This window comes from Pinus tabuliformis, chromosome 1_1 (genome assembly GCF_031772625.1).
Source record: "Pinus tabuliformis cultivar Carrire ecotype Pingquan chromosome 1_1, CPIR1, whole genome shotgun sequence".
NCBI classification, from domain to species: Eukaryota; Viridiplantae; Streptophyta; class Pinopsida; order Pinales; family Pinaceae; genus Pinus; species Pinus tabuliformis.
The window spans coordinates 604,341,594-604,363,596 of record NC_142297.1 but is presented as its reverse complement, the minus strand read 5'-3'; the positions used below and the strand labels follow the sequence as shown (position 1 = coordinate 604,363,596).

Genomic DNA, 22,003 nt, shown 5'->3' with positions numbered 1-22,003 from the left:
CAATCATATTCATGAGTGGCGACGCCGTCGTAGAATCGTAAAATGTACGTTCCTGATCGGCTTTTAGCTGAATGGTTTATCAAGTCATTGTTACCTTCCATTACAGAAGATGTGGCAAAGGGAGGAGTCGTCACTGAAGAGCAAGTTATTGCTCGTGCACAGTAATTAGACTTGATTTATACTCAGTCTGGAATGCTCTACGATAAAATCCCTGACGCTCCCAGACCGAAATTTTTCGTTCCTCCTCCTCCTAAATCAAACAATGACTCTCATGCCGACGATGACGTGATAGGCACGAAAAACACAAAATCGACAAAGGCCACATCTAAAAATGCCCGTAAGATTTCTAGTCAAAATGCAAATGAAGAACTTCTCACCTCGGAAGTAAATGCCGTCTCAACTGACAAGGGCAAAGAAACCAAGCAACCAGGAGGCAAGAATAAAAACAAAGGGAAAAAGAAGAAACAGGATGAATCATCACCTGAAAAGTCTTCTGCAAACCCCTCCGGAAATAGGAAACCAAAAAATCCGTGCATAATATGTGATGAGGATCATTGGACAAGAGATTGTCCATATAAAGCTGAGATTAGAAAATTCGCTAAGAATTTGAAAATCTCGGCAGTATTAACTGATCCGTTTCCAAATCTAGGAAAAAATCTGGTTGCAAGTGACGATGCTTCCCCGTCCCAAGTGCTGATGTTGTCGGTTTCGAAACAGCAAAATGATGCTTTGATAACGACAAGGAATAAAGATTATGAGAATCCACAGATGTCGAACAGCAAGGACAACGATCAACCTAGTAGTTCGACAACAACTTCGATAGAAGTTGTGCCACCCATAGTTCCCGAACTGACAATAAAACCGCCAAAAGGAGTAGTACACAAGTCAACATTTAATCCGCGTGCCAGAGCAACACAGCATTATAATATAGTGGAAGATCTAGCCCAATCGCCATCCGCTATGTCGACACTTGAGGTACTGTAAAATTGCCCCTCCCAAAACCAGGCTTTATTATCAGCGATCGGTGGGATAGACCCAACAGATTCCAATCTTGTGTCCTTTAATCACAAAGGATATGACCCTCAATTACCAGCTCAACTAGCTTTCCTTATTCAAGTGAAAGCCCTCAACAAAACTGTTCATCGAACAATTATTGATGAGGGGGCATCTACATGTATTATTTCGATGAGTTGCTGGAAAAACTTAGGCTCACCACCCTTGTCGCAATCGTCAATGACGTTAAAAGCATTTGATGGACAAACATACACCCCATATGGGATATTAAGTAACTTGCAAGTCAAACTAGGGGGGAAAAACAATAGAAATTGATGTTGAAGTTATCGACAAAAACCTTGATTATAACATCCTACTAAGAAGGCCCTGGATATATGCCATGGCCACCATTACGTCGACCTATTTCAGGAAGATTGCATTTCCCTTCCAAGGAGGAATTACAATCGTTGACCAACAAACATTTCTCCCCAACAGTTCACAAGTTACGGGAAGCATTCCAATGATCCATGGAAGCTCTCAATCGCTTCAAAATGTCGGAGTCGGCCTAGTAAAAGACCCTACATTAATGGGGAATTTTTCCCTACCGCCTCCAAACAATCTGGCGGAAGTGGCCACAGTGGAAACCTGCAATATGAAATCTTCTATATCTAATGGATTCGGAAGATTCCTAAACATTTTGTCAGCATGGATCATCACCATTTTAGAAATATTGTAGCAATCAATTTTCTTGGCCTTGGGGGGGCAAACCCAAATCAACGCTATCGAATGTTTGGATAGATAGGTCTAAGGAATATGGTACCTCTTCAAATCCTTGGTCGCATGTACATTCTACAGACAGAGGAATCATTCAGTCAATGATGTTAGGAGAGGCACCATGGGAAGATTACCACCATCGTTCCCATCTTCCGGATTACCACGAAGATTATTCCAGTGACCTTAATCATCCTTCAGTTTTTTATTTTCTATCAAATACTGTAAATATGTTGGATTTCGAGGACAATTCTTATCTCGTGTTGACCTTGTTAAAAAATGAAACAAGGAGTCATGAGGATAGTTATTTTACTGAGTCATCCTCATTAAAAAATGAAACAACTCCCTTTCCAAATCGAGTCTTTGATTATGGTCTCGTAAAATCCAAATCGAGACTTTCAAAGATCTCGGAGGTAAACCTTCATTCCAACCACCGAGTTGAATGCAATGAAGCTTGGGGGGCATGCACCTCGATTTGCGTTATTATGCTGGGGGCATGCAAACTTATCACGAGCAGTGTTACTGCAGGGTTCAAGCTCGTTAAAAAATAAACCCTCCATGAGCAGTATTACCGCAGGGTTCAAGCTCAGTTAAAAAATAAACCCGCCTCGAGCAGTTTTTATGTGGAGTTCAAGCTCGTTAAAAATTAAACATAAGCAGTGAGCAAATTTTTCCCTTAGAGTTTAATCTCATTCACTAAAAAATGAACCAACTTCCGGTAAATAACCATCGTGAATGCCTTATCATCAGCCTTTGAAGCCTTGGTCGTGTTCTCATCATCACCTCCACTCTATATTGGCCGATCATTCACCTCCATTTGATTGTTTACCCTTTTGAGGAACAACTGCGAAAAGTGATACAGTTAGCCATCCTTGTGACACTGCCGTGATTGGAAAATTCCAAACCTTACCTGGAATCAGTTGCTATCCGAAATTATCACTCGTTCCTCAAAAAACGAGTCTCCTTTAAGCTCTTTTCATCTGACTCGTAAAAAATGAAAAGATTGCCGAGCAATTGGCCTCTCCAGCTCGTTAAAGCGACCGGAAGTGCTATCCCTCCTTTAGATTTTAATCTTTTTGGACCCGAGGGATTATTACACAAAAAGATCGAGCGCTTGTCTTGTTTGGCTCGTTAAAATTACCGAAAATTCATCCCTTTCGTATTGTTTTATACTTTTTCAGACCTAAGGAATTATATGATGCAAAAAGAACTATTGGAGTTTCATTTATGTCCCTTTCAGACTCTCTAAAATTGAAAAGGACCGAGTTGTCTTTGTCGTTAAACTCGTTAAAACCTAATAGCGACAAACTTGTCCTCACAGACAAGACCGAGTTTCACTATCGCTAGGCTCGTTAAAACATAGCGATGGGTTTGCTCAAAGGGCAGATTATAGAACAAGCATATGTTATCCTCCTCAAGCTTGACAAAAATAAAGGGGTACTGGTCAGCAATGACTGGGGAAAATTGGGAAGAAAACTTGAAAAAAATTTGTTGGTGGCAAGTCGCTCTTGAACATGACACTTTCACTCCGCATCCGAGTTGGGTTGGGTTGTTCCATTCACCGGTCACATCACCATGGTTCCATCACACCATCCATATTTGGGGTCAATGCTACCAATCCATCATGTCAGTGTCGCCAATATGTTCAAGAAAAGTCGCTTAGAGGATTCACCTGTGTCTCATCCGCTGCAATACATTCACTCTCCATCTTTTCATGACCGCCATCCTGAACCTTGTATCCTCAGATTGTTTTCAACTCCATTAAAATCATTTGCTCTGTTCCGTGTCATAGATGTGGGATTCATTAAGGCCCTCCTATGAAGGATCGCTTCTTGTCGACATCAGCTCATTATCCAAGAAGTCGATCTAGGAACAACCATTCCAGTACTTTGAAGCTTGCATGTCGCAATGGCAAGTTTCTCACTTTCGGCGACAGGTTTACATCACTGGCCTTTGACCAAAAGATTTTGCATGGTGTTCGACGCCAAGTCCCTCTTTCACATCGTTCAAATTATACTTCAGTACCTTAAGGATCATCATCATTATCGGTGATTCCTCTCGTGCCTGTTAACAGCTTACATCATTGGCTGGTAATCAGGCAATGTCTTTCCATGTTTGACTCCAGAACATCTCTCACATGGATTGACTTGTACTTCGAGTGAAGATCGAACGAGATTGAAGACCCCGGATCTAGTTTCATCCATCCGGGCTGCGAGATACATTAGGAAAATAAAGACATCTAGTGTACATCATTGCTGCACAGATAATCATCCAACCTAAGGGATGATGGCTCTACCGGAATCATCAGTCTGCACTCAGACGATTGTCTGTCCTATGTACATGAAAATGAATTTATAAAGCTGAGCATGGGAATGCCCGACTCAGCCAGGAAATGAAAAATATTATGAAGATAATGTGTTGTATTGTATCTTATTACAGGTCGCCTTCCAACTCGAAAAACTTCGGATCCTCATGATAAAGCATTTCACCCGACATCAAAAAATTAATTAACGACCTCATGCTTTAGGGGGCAACTGTTATAGACATTTTTGGGCACTGCAACCCCAATCCTAAATGTCCATAAACCAAGGGCTCCTAAGTCCCTAAAAGTGTTGTTCCAACCCCTAAAAGAACAAGGTCAGCTGATCACATCATCTCCCAGAAGTTCTCCATGAAAAACTACTCAGAACTGGTCAAAACTGGGCCATCTCTCCTGCTCCATGGACAAAGTGTGTTGCATCCCACCTAAATACACAGAGAGGGTGCGATGCATGTTGAAAATCCCTTCTATGGGGTGCGATGGGCGAGAATGGACAAATGGCAGAGGCAGTGTGCGAGGTGGAAAATCATGGAATCTTCCAGAAACTTCTCCTGTGACACTTGCCTCCCTGAATTCGCCCAGGGATGAGTAAGAGATCATCATTCTCCAAGTGGAATCAAGAACTATCAGAGAGAGGACACTAATCAAACCCCAGAAGCTGACTCACCCTCCTTTCAAACATCTATATATGGATCCCTCATCCTAGAGATCCAAGGGCTATAATTTTGTATCTTGTAAGGAAGTGTTGTTGGTTTCTTGCTGCAAAATCATAAGTGTTGGGTGATCTAAGCTTTTCATGAGGTGAAGAAGGGCTTCTTGCTGAGAGGATGACGCTGGGTTAGAATAATTGGTTGTAATCCTCCCCTGTTCTTTTCTTGATATCAATAAAGCTATTCAAGTTTTCCTCCATGCTCTTGCATATTTTATGATATATGTTTGTGTATGGTCAATATACATCTAATCTTATATTGTTTATGCTAGTAGATCTCTGTTCTCAGATAGTATTGTGATGCTTTGATTTCACAGGTGCTCTTTGAAGCTGGGCTGACGAGGAAACAAGCAACAAGGATCTATCAGAAGGGAGAAGAATCAAGTGAGGAACCAAGCGCAAGATTGAGGTTGGTGTCTTCATTCTTCTCTTATTTATTTGTCATAAAGGGATACAAAAGTAGCTTTACTCTGTTTATTTCTAAGGTTTCTACCACCCTTAGTGGGATTAGCAGTTCCGCATAGACACTATTCCCGGTAATAGTAATGTTCGCTTTGCTTCTCAACAAGAGCTTTGTATTGTCGAAAGTGTTCAAACACTTCACTTTTCTATTTTAGGAGAAGGACACATGTCTTCCTTGTGAAGTCATCTATGAAGGTCAATACATAGTGGCTACCACCAATTGATGGTGTCTGCATTGGTCCACATAACACTAAGTGGACAATCTCCAAAGGCGCCTTTGCCCTCACTGACTTTCCTACTGGAAATTTCTCTCTATGTTGCTTACCCAAGATACATCCTTCACATATGCTGTCTGGTTTTTCTATGAGTGGTAAACCCTTCACCATGCCTTTCCTATGCAACAAATTCAAACCTCAAAAGTTGAGATGTCCAAATCTCAAGTGCCATAACTAGTTTTCATCTTTTACCTCTGCTTGAAAGTTTACTTATGTGACAACTGCCCATTTTCTTCCATTTTCTTGTGAGTTCATAGATAGTTGTGCTTGTGCACCTTCTTTCTGCAAATCTAATATTATTTTCAAGGGAAACATTCTATTGTCTGTCATTTGAACCTTTGCAATCAACTGTCTGCTTGGAGGCCTATCCAAAATTGTGCACACATCATTTTTGAAGAAGACATTGTAGCCTTTCTGCATGAGCTGTCCAACGCTCATGAGATTATGTTTCAGACCGGGGACAAAGTAAACATCAGAGATATATTTTTTCTCCCCCTTTTTTGTTAGGATATTAACTCTTCCTTTTCCCATGACAAAGACTTTGCTATCAGTGCCTAATGTCACTTTAGATTTCACACTTTCATCTAGATCAAAAAACATTTCTATGTTTCCTGACCTGTGGTTGCTACACCCTGAATCTAGATACCATATATCACTCTGTTTTTCTTATGCTACATTAGAAGCTAAAAACATGCTATCATGGTTCTAATTTTCTTTTGTGAAATTTACACTTGGTTTGTTACTAATGTCATATTGCTTCTTTCTACACTCATTTGCATAATGACCATACTTTTTACAGTAATGACATTGAACTTGAGATTTATCATACCTTTGACCTTGTGCTTGATTTTGGCTCGGGCCTTCACTTGCATTTTGATTGTTGCCTCTTCCATTTGATCTTGAAGGGCTGCTTCTTCCACTTCTGTGTGGGCTTCTTCCTCTTCCTCTAGCATATGATCTTCTTCTGCCTCGACCTTGACCAAATGATACTTGTGTCTTGAAGGCATGCTCCAGTGAGGAGCTTGCTGCTCTATTCAGTCTATGTTCATGAGAAATCAGTGATGCATTAAGCTCATCCATTGAGAACTGTGAGAGATCCTTTGTCTCTTCTATGGCCACAACAATGGTCTTAAACCTTGCTGGCAAACTTCTCAACTATTATTTTTTCCTCAAGTGTCTCATCATGAGATTTGATTTGAGTAACCAATCCACTTACATGTGTAAAAAACGAGTCTATATTATCAAACTCTTTCATACAAAGTGTTTCAAAATCTTTCCTCAACATTTGCAGCTTTGTTGTTTTGACTTTTGCCATGCCTTGGTACGCTGTTTGGAGAGTGTCCCATGCTTGCTTAGACTTCGTTGTTGTTGCAACCCTTGGGAATATACTTTCATGAATTGCTTGAAAGATATAAAACAAGGCTTTTGAAACCTTCTTGTTGTCCCTTAACACATCTCTTTCTTGTTGAGATAAGGCATTGTATGTTGCTGCATGTGTTGGTTCTTGAAAGCCATTCTCCACTAAATCCCAAATGTCTTGAGAAGAAAACAGGGTCTTCATTGTAATAGTCCAATAATCATAATTTTTGCCATTAAACTGAGGTATTTGAGGATTAGTCAAGCTTGTACTTGATGTTACCATTTATGAGCGTAAAAACAAACTAAATATGCTAAAAACCAATTTCGGCTCAAAAACAATTTTTACTGTTAGTAAAAACACTTGTTTTTACTTTCCCGAAACTAGGTTCGCACACAGTGAAGCTGATTTCGTGGAGCTCCCTGTGCGCACCGTGAGGCTATTTCCCAGACTTGAATTTCGTGGAGCTACGTTTGTGCATCGTGTGAGGCGATTTCCCAAACTTGGATTTCGTGCACCGGGAAGCTATTTCAGAGACTTATGAATAATATTTACTCACGGAAAAAATGAAGAAATAGGTTTTGGAGCAACACAATAAAAACTTAGTATTGAATTCTAAAACATGAAATACATTTACATGAGACTGCGGATTATTCACCAAGTAAAATAAAAGTTACAGTGATTTAAACTTACCCGGAATAACACACAGTGAAACAGAGTAATGTTGTTTTCACACGCCCACCAAAATTTGCTCCACCATTTTCTCCACAGAGACTTGCGCTCTTTTTCTTTTTTCCCTCTTACTCACTAACCTCTCTACACAGTCAAAATGAATTTTACATTCATATTTAACTCAACATACAATTTTACATTTAATTCATGACGGAGAAAAATAATTAATATGATGTTGTTGAGTGTGTTCAGAAATGCGCAAGTGTTTCTGGAGTGTGGGCAATGGTTGCTGAATGAATGCTTGCCCATATATGTTTACCAAAGTACATTAACTTCTTTAAATGCTTTTGCTGAGTTTCTGAATGGTTCACGTCTGGCTTCAGTGCTTCTATATTCAAACAGAGACACAACCTGCAAAAATACGTTAGGTATGGCTGTTGTCAGACTGTTTATTGCACTGGTTGGGATTATTATTTCCAAAAGTATCTGTTTATTGTGGTGGTTGAAATTATTATTTCCAATAAGTATTTGGAGGTCTGTCAGGTTCTCAACTGAATTTGGTAGCGTTTGCAGAGTGAAGCAGCCGCCCAAGTCAAGTCTTTGGAGGGCTGTCAGATTCCCAACCGACTCTAGGAGCATCTGCAGAGTGTGGCAACCGGTCAAGTCAAGACTTCGGAGGCTCCTCAGGTTACCGAGCGAGTCTGGGACCGTATGCAAAGTGGGGCACCTGGTCAAGTTAAGAACTTGGAGGCCTGTTAGGTTCCCCACGGAGTTTGGGAGCGTCTGCAGAGTGTAGCACAAACTCAAGTCAAGATCTTGGAGACCCGTCAGGTTCCCAATCGAGAATGGAAGTGTCTGCAAAGTGGAGCACTGGCCCAAGTCAAGCCTTTGGAGGCTTGTCAGGTTCCCAACCGAGTCTGGGAGTGTCTGCAGAGTGGAACCCATGGTCAAGTCAAATCTTTGGAGGCCCCTCAAGTTCCCAACCGAGTATGGCAGTGTCTGCACAATGGAGCATTCAAAGTGAAGACTTTGGAGGCCTGATAAGTTACCAAATTCATTTGGAAAAGTTTCAAGATAACATGTGCACAGGAAAACTTTTTCTAGGTGCTTTAGCTTCCCAATTGACTTTGGAACCTCTGAAAGCGGAGCATCAATATATAATTCTCTCAATTGCAGAGGTGCCTGCAATGTTCATGTCCATTATTAAAGTGGGTTTGAGCCCCTGCAGCTTTTTGGCATTGTGGTATACGAAAAAAAAAGGACACTTTAGTGCAACAATTTTTACACTTCGTTGAAAAAAAAGGGTAAATAAATCTGTTCAAAAACCGACAAACAACACGACTACCTGAGATTCATGTTGCCAGAGTGTTTTCAATTGTTCACCCCCTATATTTAACACTCTTAAATCCTTTAATGGAATCGGAGGAGGTAAGGAGGAGTTTAGACAGTTCTCCCAGCGGAGATATATTAGTGGTGGTAACTGCCCAGTGCTGAATACTCGTTCAACAGAATGACTTTGAGCCCTAAGCAGCTGCAACCTGCTTAGGTTGCAGCTGCCTGGAAGGTTTTCAAAAGATTTTTCAGGGTGATTTCCTTCAACCATGATAACTCCACGCACCTGAATTGTTCACCCCCAGCAGTTAGAAACAAGATTGACAATATTGGGAAGTTTTAAGATTTCAAAACTTGACAGACAATTTTGATCACACAATGAGATAAAAATCAGACTTTGAATTAAATTGAAGGAGTTGCAGCTCACAGGTGTGTACAACACCTAGAGACTGCACTCAAACAAAGAGGAGAATCTCTCTCTCTCGTTCACTCTACATTGCATCAAAATGAATATTACAAATTAAATACATCACTGAAAATTAGGTAGTTGTAAACAACCTCCTAAATTCTAGGAACAACTCCTAAACTAAGAAGATGCATTACAACCACATAACCATTTCTCCATTATTTTTAACTCCCCCCTTAATGGAGAAAGGGTTATTCTGCACACCTAACATCCCTCTAAATAACTCAAACTTTACTCGCCCTAGAGGCTTAGTAAAAATATCGGCTAAATTATCACAAGTATTACAATAATCCACACATATTTCTTTAGACTGTAGAGTGTCAATATGTTTAGTATTTTTATGGAAAACTGGATTGTATGCAAGCTTTATTGTGCTCTAGTTGTTAGTTTTGATGCTGGTTGCTTCTTTTTGTTCTTCGCCTGCATCGCCGAGCAATCTCCTCAACCAGATGGCTTCGCATGTAGCTGCACACAACGCCTGGTACTCTGCTTCACATGATGATAATGCTACAGTACTTTGCTTTTTGCTACTCCACAAAATAACCCCGGATCCAATACTAAATGCATAACCTGTGATGGATCTACCATCATCCAGGTTGCCTGCCCAATCAGAGTCTGAATAACCTGCTAAAGTAACATCATAAATGTCAGTGTATAATATACCATAATTACAAGTACCACTAAGCTACCTCAACACACATTTTGCTGCATTCCAGTGACTGTCAAGTGGTCTGGACATAAACTGGCTCAGCACACTAATAGAATATGCCAGATCAGGTCTAGTTGTCGTGAGATATATCAGACTTCCCACTAGCTGTCTATACAAAGTGGCATCCACCTGTTTTGTGCCATCGTCACTGCTTAACTTGAGGTTCTGCTGCAATGGTGTTGCTGTTGTTTTGCACTGTTCCATTCTGAATCTTTCCAACAGGGTTCTGGCATACTTTCCTTGAGTTAGAAAAGTTTGACCAGATTCTTTCCACACCTCCAATCCTAGGCAATAATGAAGATCACCAAGGTCTTTCATTTCAAATACCTGTGACATTTGCTGCTTGATTTCTTTGATCAAATTATTTGCATTTCCTGTTATGATCATGTCATCCACATACAAAGAAATCAAAATGATTTGCCTCTATTTATTTATCTTGGTATACAGGTTTGGATCGTTGAGGCTCCTATGAAAGCTATGCTGTATAAAAAATGAATCAATTTTGTCATACCATGACCTGGGTGCTTGTTTCAAACCATAAAATGCCTTATGCAATTTACACACTAAATGCTCCTGCCCCTTTTTCACAAAACCAGGAGGCTGTACTAAATATATTTCTTCCTTTAATTCTCCATTCAGAAATGCAGATTTAACATCTAACTGGTGTAGCTTCCATTTATGTTTTGTTGCTAAAGAGATTAGCATTCTAATTGTATTTAGTTTAGCTACAGGGGCAAAGGTGTCGTCGAAATCTATTCCTTCTTGTTGTGAATAACCCTTTGCTACTAGTCTAGCTTTGAATTTTTCTACACTCCCATCTGCATTTATCTTAGGTTTATACAACCACTTACATCCTATAGGGGTTTTTCCTTCTGGCAACTCAACTAAATCCCAAGTATGGTTTCTATATATTGATTCCATTTCCTCATGCATTGCAGCCCTCCATTCATCTGATTTACTTGCTTCTTCATAGTTTGAAGGTTCTACAATGTTTAAAATTTTGGACATTAAAGCATAGTCTTTCAATTTTGCAGGTAGTCTAGTCTTCCTACCTGATCTTCTAGGTAGAGGACTTACCTCAACTCTATCTGTTTCAGCACTTTCCGGGCCTGCATCATCACTTATTACACTATCTGCTGCTACTTCTTCCTGTTTCTGCTCCTGCTCCTGCTCTTCATCTTCTTCACTGTTCAGTTCTATCAGCAATGGAATGTGGCTGTCACTGTTAGAGTCTTCCTTTCCATCTTCAGTCTGTTCATGAAAAATGACATCTCTGCTTGCAAACACTTTATGAGTCACAGGATTATATAACTTGTATGCCTTATACTCTGTGCCATATCCAACAAATATACATTTCAAGGCTTTGGGGTCTAGCTTTTTCCTATCTGCTTTCGGTATATGAGCAAAAGCTTTAGATCCAAATATTCTTAAATGACCGACTGCTGGTTTGAGTCCAAACAATGCTTCAAAGGGGGTTTTGAAGCCTAGACATTTAGTGGGACTCCTATTCTTTAAATAAACAACAGTATTAATGGCTTCTGCCCAAAGACCATTAGATAGACCCTTACCTTGAAGCATACTTCTCGCGCACTCCACAAGGGTCCTGTTCTTGCGTTTTGCTACTCCATTTCGCTGTGGAGTGTGTGGCACTGTGAATTGCTGTATAATCCCATGCTTCTTGCAGAAGTTCATGAACTCGCCTAACCTGTATTCTCCCCCTTGGTCCGAGCGGAGAATCTTTATCTTCTTTCCTGTTTGGTTCTCTATCATAGATTTAAATTCTTTAAAGTACCGAAAGGCCTGACTCTTTTTGCTTAAAAAATACACCCAAGAAAACCTAGTGCAATCATATGTAAACAACAGAAAGTAATATGCACCTCCTAAAGACCTAGTCTGCATAGGTCCACAAATATCTGTATGCACTAATTCTAGGATGTCTCTTTCTTTTCTGTTGACATGCAAAGGAAATTCTTCTCTATGCATCTTCCTTGATGCACATCCATCACATTCCAGCTTGATATTATGAAAAGCAGGAAGTCCATCGACCATACCTTTCTTTTTGAGTAAGATGAGATCTTGTAAATTGAGATGTCCAAATCTCTGATGCCAGAGATTTTCAACTGTTGATGTAGCTGCAACCATTGCTTGTCGTAGCATACTCCTTGCATCTAGTCTGTACAAATTCCCCACGCGCACTCCTGTTGCAACTGTTTCCAACTGGCTATCCTGAATGACACAACCATTCTTGAAGAATTGCACCTGCATGTCTTGGTCTGTAATCATTGAGACAGAGATCAAATTATTTTTAATCCCTGGAACGTATAATACATTTTTAAGATGTTTGATGTCGCCACTAAGTAGCTTCATAGGAATATCCCCACATCCTTTGATCTCATACCCACTGTCATCTCCTAAATAAATTTTTGATCCACATGCAGATTCTTCAAGAAATTCAAAACAATCCCTCTTACCGGTCATATGCGAGGATGTGCCAGAGTCGACATACCATATATTATCCTCATCTCCTTTTGATGCTGAAAGTGCACAATCGACTGTGAATAGTCGAAGATCATGGCTATGGTCCTCCTCTTCTCCAGCAAAACAACCCTGATGTTTCCTCTGTTTGCTTCTTCTTTCATCCGCTTGCCTCTTATAACACTCTTTAATCTGGTGACCAGGTTTCCCACAGTAAAAACATCTCTTAACATAATTATCAGTCATACCTCTGAATGATCTCTTTTGAAAGGAGTTGGCTTCTTTCCGCTGCTGCTGCTGCGGTTGCTAGTGCTGGTGTTGGTGTTGGTGTTGGTGCTGCTTTCCTCTGTACTGTCGCCTCTTCGCCATCAGAGCAAGGTCATTGCTCTGAGTTTTCAGATTCTGTCGTCGCTCTTCCTCCTGGAGCAGAATCGCTGTCAGCTCATCAAATGAAGGGGCTTTCTCCCTCGCTGACAGCCCTGAGATGAATGTCTGATATTCATCGGTCATTCTGTTCAATGTGAGTGTAACCAGATCTGAGTCTGATACCTTCTCTCCAATGGCTCCCAATTTGTCGCTCAGATCCTTGACTCTGGCCATGAATCCAGCAACGGATTCATTCTCGTCCATCTTCAATGCAAACAATTTTCCCTTGAGTGCCAGAACACGATTTGTGTTCTGTGTCTCGTACAAATTCTTGATTGTTGTCCATATATCCGCGGCCGACTTGCAATCTCTGATATGGGGGATAATATTGTCTTTGACAGACATCTTCAGTATGACTTTCACTTTTGTTTCTCTCTTATCCCAGTCCTGTTCTTGGGTCGTTGTTCCAGATCTCTGTTCATTTCCCAAGACGATCGACCATGCATTCGCACTCTCCAGCAAAGTTTGCATTTTGAACTTCCAGTTGGAGAAGTTCGTTCCATCGAGCTTGCCAGACTCGTGGAGGTATGATTCTAAACTGTTGTTCATTTTTGCCCAACTGAACACTCCAATCGGCCACCACCGGGCAAGTCCGATCTGCTACCACCGAACAGATCAGGAACTTTCACTGTGCCACAACCGGGCAAGTCCGATCTGCTGCCACCGAACAAATCAGGGACTTCACTGTGCCACCACCGGGCAAAACTGATCTGCTACCACCGAATAGATCAACAAACAAGCTCCAACACGCCACCACCAGGCAAAGGCGATCTGCTTCCACCGAACAGATCGAGGAGCTGCACTGTGCCACCACCGGACAGATCGAGGAGTTGTAAACAACCTCCTAAAATGTAGGAACAACTCCTAAACTAAGAAGATGCGTTACAATCACATAACCATTTCTCCATTATTTTTAACTCAATGCTATTTTAAAGTTGGTGGAAAAGATACTTACAAATTATTGGGCAGACGTATTATGACGAAGATTTTCTGTGAAACGACAAAGACGACGAGGATAATCTGGGTTTTCAGCTACATCTCTGCCGAGGTCTCGAAGGTGGTCATGCATTCTGAGACGGTTCAGACCATCCACCTCGACCAGGCATCTGTTTCCAGCTTCCAAAGACCTAGCAACCCTTCCCAGTTGGATCCATCCCATACTCTGATAGCGGTATCCCTGTCTTCTCCTATAAAGAAACAGACAACATCCAAGAATATTTGTTTTTCTTTGTTATTTAGAGCATCGTAGCTAATTCTAAGTGTGCTTCTATATCTTCGGGAAGTACTTCGGAGGTTTCCCGCAATTGTGCATTCCAAAGCTTCAAATCATCTTTTCCACGAAGAAACGCCCCAAGCACTTTAAGCGATAGTGGCAAACCATTGCAGACATTCAAAAACTCTTTAACCACTTCCTCAAATCCTACAACGGGACGGAGTTGACCGAAGGCATGCCAGCAAAAGAGCTCTTGCGAGTGCTCTCCATTGAGACCTTTCAGTGTGTAAATGGATGACTCTCCAAAAGCTGCGCTTGTAAGTACATCCTTATTGCGAGATGTAATTAAAATTAAGCTACCTACATGAATGGTATCTCTAACCGGTGCACATAATGCATCCATTTGATCAATATCATCTAAAATGATAAGACACCGTTGAGAAACTGTTTTGAGCCTCTCTATCCCTTCAGAAACGCTTTTATCTATTCATTCGACTGCATCAGATCGTTAAGAAGGCTACTCTGCAGGAAAGGTAAAGATTTGGATCTGATATCAAATAAGAAGCAAGATTGATCGTAATTTGATCTCTCTCGGTTGAAGAATTGTTTAGCGAGGGTAGTTTTCCCTACCCTGCCAAGACCTACAATTCCCAAAATTGTAGCCTTCTCGCTTTGCTGCTGCAGTGACAATGTTCTGTCCACATCTTTTATTTTTGATTGAGGCCAGTAGGATATTTAGCGACGTCCAAAGGTGGTTTGCGAACTTTTTTCAGAACTTGTTGGACGACCTCATGGACGAGCTGCCACTCTTCCCTGAATAATATTCACAATCACAGTCAACAGACGAATAAGAAACATCTACATAAATAATCTGTGATATACTTATGAAGCCAGCAAAGTACAAAACTCAAATAACAGGGAGGGTCTTACTAAAACCGATTATATCTGCCACAGCAGAAAGAGCATTCCTCCATTTTTCTATGGTATTGGGGTCGTACCTTGGTTGCGGACAATCGAATTCTCTCTTCCTTTCAAGCACGCCCAAATCTCTAGCATAAACTCGATCTCCACCGCGCGTCCACCGAAGATCTGCGGGCTCGACTTTGTAGAAAACCGGAATTATTGTTGACCCCGACTTCAACATCTGTTCCCTCATCAATACGAGCTCGTGGAGACACCATCTTGATTGAGCATAAGTTGGTGAAAATATGGCTACCTGAACGGACGCTGTTCGAATAGCCCCTTCGATTTGAGGATCCAACTTCTCTCCTCCTTGCAATTCGTTCTGGTCCAAAAGAACTGCTAATCCAAGTTCTTTAAGGCGATGGTAGATATGGGTAGCGAGTCCTCTCTTGACGTCAGGACCGCGGTGATTAAAAAACACTTCATACACATAGCTGTTGGTGGATGCAAAGGATGTAAAGTTAACGGGTGCCATTGGATACAGATTAACAAAGAAGCAAGATCGAATATATTTGGCAGAGATTGAGAATGCGCGCTCAGCTTTAATATTTGCCTATGAACGATTCAGGAGAGCAGAGAATGAACGATTCAGGAGAGCAGAGAAGCTATCAGCTGTAGCTTTTCTGGTATCAAGACCTCAATTGGAAACAAAATAACCTTTGATGTGTAGTTGATTACTTGAGGTTCTTATTTCCTTTGAGAAAACCAAGTGGCAAAAACCAAGTGGCAATAAATAGTGAACTAATACCGTAATCTGGTAATCTAAACGGTGGAAGCATGAAGTTTCTTGCCCAGTTTTCCCTTCTTCCAGCATTATTGACTATCAGTTCTATCGCAACATTATTGACTATCAGTTTTTTTCTCGACGAAAAGCTTTCATTTTCCATTTAATCAAATGAGAACATTTTTCATTAATCAAATGAGGTAGGCAAATCATTATCAGACCAACACCATACCAAAGAAGAAAAAAAATCACTAAGAACCAACAAATTGGTTACACTAGTTAAAAAAAACCAAAAAAACACAAAAAAAAAACCAAAATAAATCAGAAAAAACAAAAATAAAAAATAAACCAAAATACACATCCAACAAACAAGAAACAAAACAAAAATAAACCAGACTATGCATCCCAAAAAACAGAAGAAAACAAAATAGAAAATCAGACAGCTAAAAAACCAACTTCCTGTACAATGCCATCCACCTTGTTTTCTTAAATCCTCTTAAATCCTTTAATTGAAGCGAACGAACCAGGTTCCTGTACAATGACCTACGTCGATTTCCTTACGGAATCCTGCTTTACGACAAATAAGATTCCTTTACTTGGGAGTGGAGATCCATTCTTTATGCAAAACAACTTGCATCCACCTATATAAGATATGCGTTTTTCAAGTGGACTAGATTTTGTGAAATTTTTAGTAGGAATTCAGAAAAATTATCGCTTTTATTATTTATTTTTTTAGTTGTATATAGGATTTTTTTATGAATTTAACATGTTATAAATCAATATAAAATATAGACATTCTAAAAATTATAATTTTTTCTTGAAATTTATAGAAATTTTAATTATATTTAAAAAAAATCTAACAATAATTTTTATAAATCCAAATAAAAATGATCACACTTCTTAATTTTGAGTGACCTAAATATTTTCCAACTTTTTAAAGGTATCCCATATACTAAATGCTTTGACTGCGACGGGATCTTTTGTCCCACTCTCTTCATGGGGAACAACTGGCAATGGCATCAATGGCCGTAAATGTTACGACAATATAAATGTTACGACAATTTCACATGGTTGAAATCTTCTTTTTAATGTTAATACACTAGGATAGTTAGTTGTACAAATCTCATAATCAATTATCAAATTGTTGAAAAATTGTTCTACTTAAAATAGTGTTTTAAAGATTATTGTTGAATTAAATTTTAATTTTTAAAAATATTATTAATATTTATATTTTTTTTATTATTAATTTTTTTATATCTGCAGTATGTTTTATATATATGATTTGTGTTTATATTATTTAAATTTGGATATATATATATATACATATATATAATAAAAATTTAACACAATTTTAATATTAGGTATTAGTATAATTATTGTTTGGATATATTTTTGGTGGTTGGTATTTATATAATTAGAGTTTGAATATATTTTTGATTTGTGTTTTTATTATTTGAGTTTAAAAATATGATATTTTTATAAAGAATTTACACAATTTTATGTGAAGTTATTTTTAAGGATATGGGAATTGTTTGTCAGTGATTCTTTGAAGCTTGTTATCTTTTGAATGTGATTGTATGCTACCACATGTTAGAAAGTGATTGTATGCTATCACATGTTAATCATGGTATGGATTCTCTAATTGTTTGATTCTTTAATTTTTATTATTAGATAAAACTTGTATATATTTTGTATCTAATTATATCTAAGATGACAACTCATAGAGGTAAGAAATTGCAATTTCATTACAATAACCAATATTATAATGCTTTCAAGTGTAATTATAAATAGTGGATTGCAATAAATGAAGGGCATACCTCGGCAAGTAGCTTAGATTTTACTCAATTCATTAATCAAGGCCGTTCATTTGCTTCAAGATGTCATGGACAACACAAGTTACACTTCAAATTAGAAACTACCATGATAGTTTTGAATGAGATGTTTATTCAAGATGCATTTGATATGTTCATGTTTTAGAAGAATGATAATGGGTTTCATCTCTTTCCTCCTTCCATGTGTATTGTTATATGCCTTCTATTAAGTGCACACATATGAATTCCATTAACCCCTATACATGTCCATCCACTAGCTTGTCATCTCCTTCAAAGTTATCGATGTTTTGATACTCTACTCTTATGCTAATTTATATGTACTTTTGGTGATTTGATCATGTATCAATCTTTTGCGAGGGCCCCTAACAACTGGCAATTCTTCTTTATAATCCTAGAATGACTATTAGTTGGGATGCCACTACCACAAGAATCAATCTCATGAATGATGTATCCTACCATAATGCAAGTATCCATTTATTTAGAGAAGCAGTAGTTGAATCAACAAATGCAATCTCAAAGTTTCATTATCCATTATATGTACTCAACACTTGAAAGATCACATGAATTTAGGCCGTGTTTGTGAATCATCCACTCAAGCTCTTCCTACACTATCTTTTATCATAGTAGATTTGTCAATGTCTCTATTGTTTCCCTACCCAAATTATTTATTGAAGTGCTAATTATAGAAACCAACATGTCCTTGCTACTTAATTTTTTGTCCATGGCATTGGCCTTCTCAAAGATGTCAAGCATCATGTTTACAAAATCATTCCCATTTTCCACACTCATTTTCCTTCCCCCTCTCAATTTTTTCATTAGTAATCTCCTTCCATAATGCATTAAATTCTTTGTGCACTTTTTTGTGCTCTTTGATGTCCTACAAATTTGACCACCCTACATAAGGAATGAAATCTTTGATTTTGGAAGCATTGGCTACAACACACAAACCACACATAATTTTATCCAATCCTTTAATTCGCACCAACTTATCCAATGAGGAACATAGAAGAGAGTAAAGCAAAGTATCATGGGGAGTTAGGCTAAGTGGTTGTACCAGATCAGTGACCTATTTTCATCTATGTATTGTTCCATCATCCCCAAATAATTATTCTCATTTACAACCCTAAGAAAAACAAACCAATATATCTCTCTCAAATCTTAATTGAGATTGTGTTGTTAAAAGTGAGTTTGTCATTGAACACTTGTACCTCAAAGCTACCCTAGCAACATTGTTCATATCAACAACATATAATATGTTTAATGGTTTTTGAAATTTAATGCAAAAGAGTCATCCACATGTTTTATCATGGTTAAATAATAATTTGAAAATTAACAAGAAGAACGTTGTTAACCTGACCTAACTAAACCAAGCCTTATGTGTCAGCTTGAGACACCCAACACTAATACCCTAAGTAGGCTTTGGTTGCATTATGGAGCAAGGTAATGAGAGTTGGAGTAGTCAATGAATCTTAAGAGTCTAGGAAAAATTGCCAATCTACAAACACCATGCGGAATAATAAAGATAAGAATAGCAATATACATTTCTCTAGAAACAATGGTATATTTCTTAGATTCTCTCCATGTTGAAGATGATGTCATAGTGGTGAATGCCATATGTGAAATAAGTGACAACATAATGGCCCTAATGTGCTCTAGATTTATGAAAATATCATGCCCTAGCTTAATCATGGTGGAAGGTGTAACAACCCTCGTGAAAATTCCATGTAATAAAAGCTAATAAAGGCAAAAATAATAAACATGATTGATGGGACACTTATTCCAAGTTGAATGTAGGGTAAGACATCGTAGCGTGGGTGTTGATTTGGTTGTTAATGGCTAAGGAAATTGACAAAGGCAATGGCTAAGGCTTTGGAAAGGAAAAATGGAATTTTTGGCACATTTATTTATGAAAATAAAGGAAATTAGGAAAAAAGGGAGGTGAAAGGTCACAAGTTGCATGTGAGGAGGAAAATGAAGAAAAATAATGCAAAATGAAGAAAATAGAGGCCTCATTCATAAAAAGGCTTCTAAGGATCAGTGGGTAGGCTTGGTCAGTGTAAGCTTATGTCAGTTCATTTCTGGAGTTCTCTCTCTATTCTCTCTCTCTCATACTCTTGGACACTTAGAGTTTTCTTGGAGCACTCTTGGAGAGTGTGGCATATTTGGAGTTTTGGAACAATAAGGCAAAGGAAGAGCAAGAAAGTGCAAGAGGACATTAAGGTTAGTAGCTAGATGATCCAGGTGGATATTGGTGGCCACCTGCCTAGTCCACCTAGACCCCCACCATTGTCCCTCTTGACATTTTCAGTTTCCTTAATTATAGCACAATTTACTATTTTTAGCAGTTTTCGGGTCCTAAACTTCCGGAGCCGTTTTGAGGCCCTAAACGATGTTTTTTTGGAAATCCCGCTCCCTGCGATTTTTTGGATAAAAAATCGTTGTTTGCGTTATAGTCCTCAGAAATATCTTTTCAACGGGCTATCATGCGCGTAAAACGGAGATCGTATGCCAAAGTTACGACCCCGGGAAGTTGATGTACCAATTTACCCAAACGGGGCCCATAGTTTGGCGTTTTCATCTTCTAGGGTTAGGTTTTGGAATGTTAAGGGTTTTCCATTGTTTCTCAATAATAAATAGGCCTTCGAGCCTCATTGTAAAGACAGTTCGGAACAGTTCAGAGGCATGTAGCCGACACATCTCTTCTCAGAGATAAGCTACCATCGCCCTAGCTGGGTCATTTCTATTTGTAAGCATATTTCAGTATTCTCCATTAGTGAAATGAAGTATTATTTCCGCTGCATCTCTGTTTTTATGGTTATCGCATCTCTGTATTTATGGTTATCTCTGTAATCTATTGCGTTCCTGCTTAAATCCGGATCACTAGAATGGGTTTTCCTTACAGGAGCCGAGATGAATGTATGTTTTCCTCACTAGTTTTGCCATGTGTGTCATATGCATGTGGTTTGCTAGTTATGATCTATCATTGGCATGGAGGATGGTCGGGATTGACAGTGGATTGCCTAGCCTTGCTATTTCCTGGATAACCATGGAGATTGTGGGTATTTCATTGTTTTATTTTGGCTGGTTCTCATGTTTCCTTACCTTAGGTTGAGTTATTAGTCCTGGAAGCCTTGGTTGGACAAACATTCTGGAAGCCATGTAACATCTTGGGTTGAGTTACTAGTCGTGGAAGCCTTGGTTAGAAAAACGCTCTGGAATCCCTTGGTGGGTTGAGTTACTAGTCCTTTAAGATGTAGTTGGACAAACACTCTGGAAGTCCGGTAAAAGATGTGGGTTGAGTTATTAGTCCTGGAAGCCTTGGTTGGATCTATCAAGGGAATTGGAGTCTCTTGAGAGATGGCGTGGATGTGTTCAGTTGCAAGCAATGTGTTTGGAACAACAAGGTAAGGTAACTAGTGTATTGTGATGTTTAGTTATGCATTGACATTATGTGTTGATGGAAGTATGATGCAGGGGATTGCATGGAAAGAGACTGCCATGAAATCTTCAAGAAGGCTCAGGTTGAGCTTTCATTTGAAATCACTGGGAACCATGGGGATTGAGTCATGGTGTCTATTATTAGCCTTGTGCTTCTGGAATTTTGTGATTTTCTTGCGCTTTATTTTCAGTTTTGTTATGTCTAGTGCATGATCATGTAACTTTGTTTGTGGTGTCATATTGTTGTTGGTTTTCCATGGTTTTCCTCTTCTTTTCATCTCAGTCTTTCCTTTATTGTTTTGATTCTTGATAATTGGTTGGGAAAGAGGAAAGTTAATGGAGCTCGAGGAGAGTCGTATGGTACCCAATAGGTAAAACCTGGATGAAGCTTGGTGCATGAGTAAGCACAATGGAAGGTAAGACTATGACAGTCGGTTGGACTGGTTGGGTCCATTGGTGTAGATGGATGCTAGCAGTATAGTCATGAGAAAGGTAGCAGGAAAAGGTAAAGTAAACATATCTGAGGTGTTAGATGCCTTGGCTATGTTGGAAACTATTGTTCTCAATGTTTTGAATATGTTGCACATGTAAAGGGTGATTTATTAACCTTGACCTTATAATATATGGTAATTTTGTTGTGATCATGATTATGCTGATGTTTATATGTATACATGTACGTATGTATGTATATAATTTTCTAACAGTATCATGATTGCTTATTCTAATGTTTACGTATATCTATGTATGTATCCATATATCTATGTAACTGTCTAACAGATCATCAAGAATCGTTCTTGTGGCGGAATGATTTCTTATGCAAGAAAATGACATGAATGAGTTCTTGGCTATGAGGAATCAAGTGGGAA

General features: G+C 39.0%; 2 protein-coding genes across 2 annotated transcripts; both read right to left on the bottom strand.

Annotated features, from left to right (window-relative positions):
* Positions 1-13,925: 13,925 nt before the first annotated feature.
* On the bottom strand, positions 13,926-14,583 carry LOC149214731 (disease resistance protein RUN1-like). Its single transcript, XM_089389493.1, has 2 exons — positions 14,254-14,583; positions 13,926-14,144 (listed from the first exon to the last, which is right to left on the bottom strand). The coding sequence occupies exons 1-2, from the start codon at positions 14,581-14,583 to the stop codon at positions 13,926-13,928; spliced, it is 549 nt and encodes a 182-aa protein (XP_089245619.1).
* Positions 14,584-15,087: 504 nt separating this feature from the next.
* LOC149214730 (putative 2' cyclic ADP-D-ribose synthase BdTIR) lies at positions 15,088-15,618 on the bottom strand. Its single transcript, XM_089389492.1, has one exon. It carries the CDS (start codon positions 15,616-15,618, stop codon positions 15,088-15,090), a length of 531 nt encoding a protein of 176 aa, XP_089245618.1.
* Positions 15,619-22,003: the final 6,385 nt, after the last annotated feature.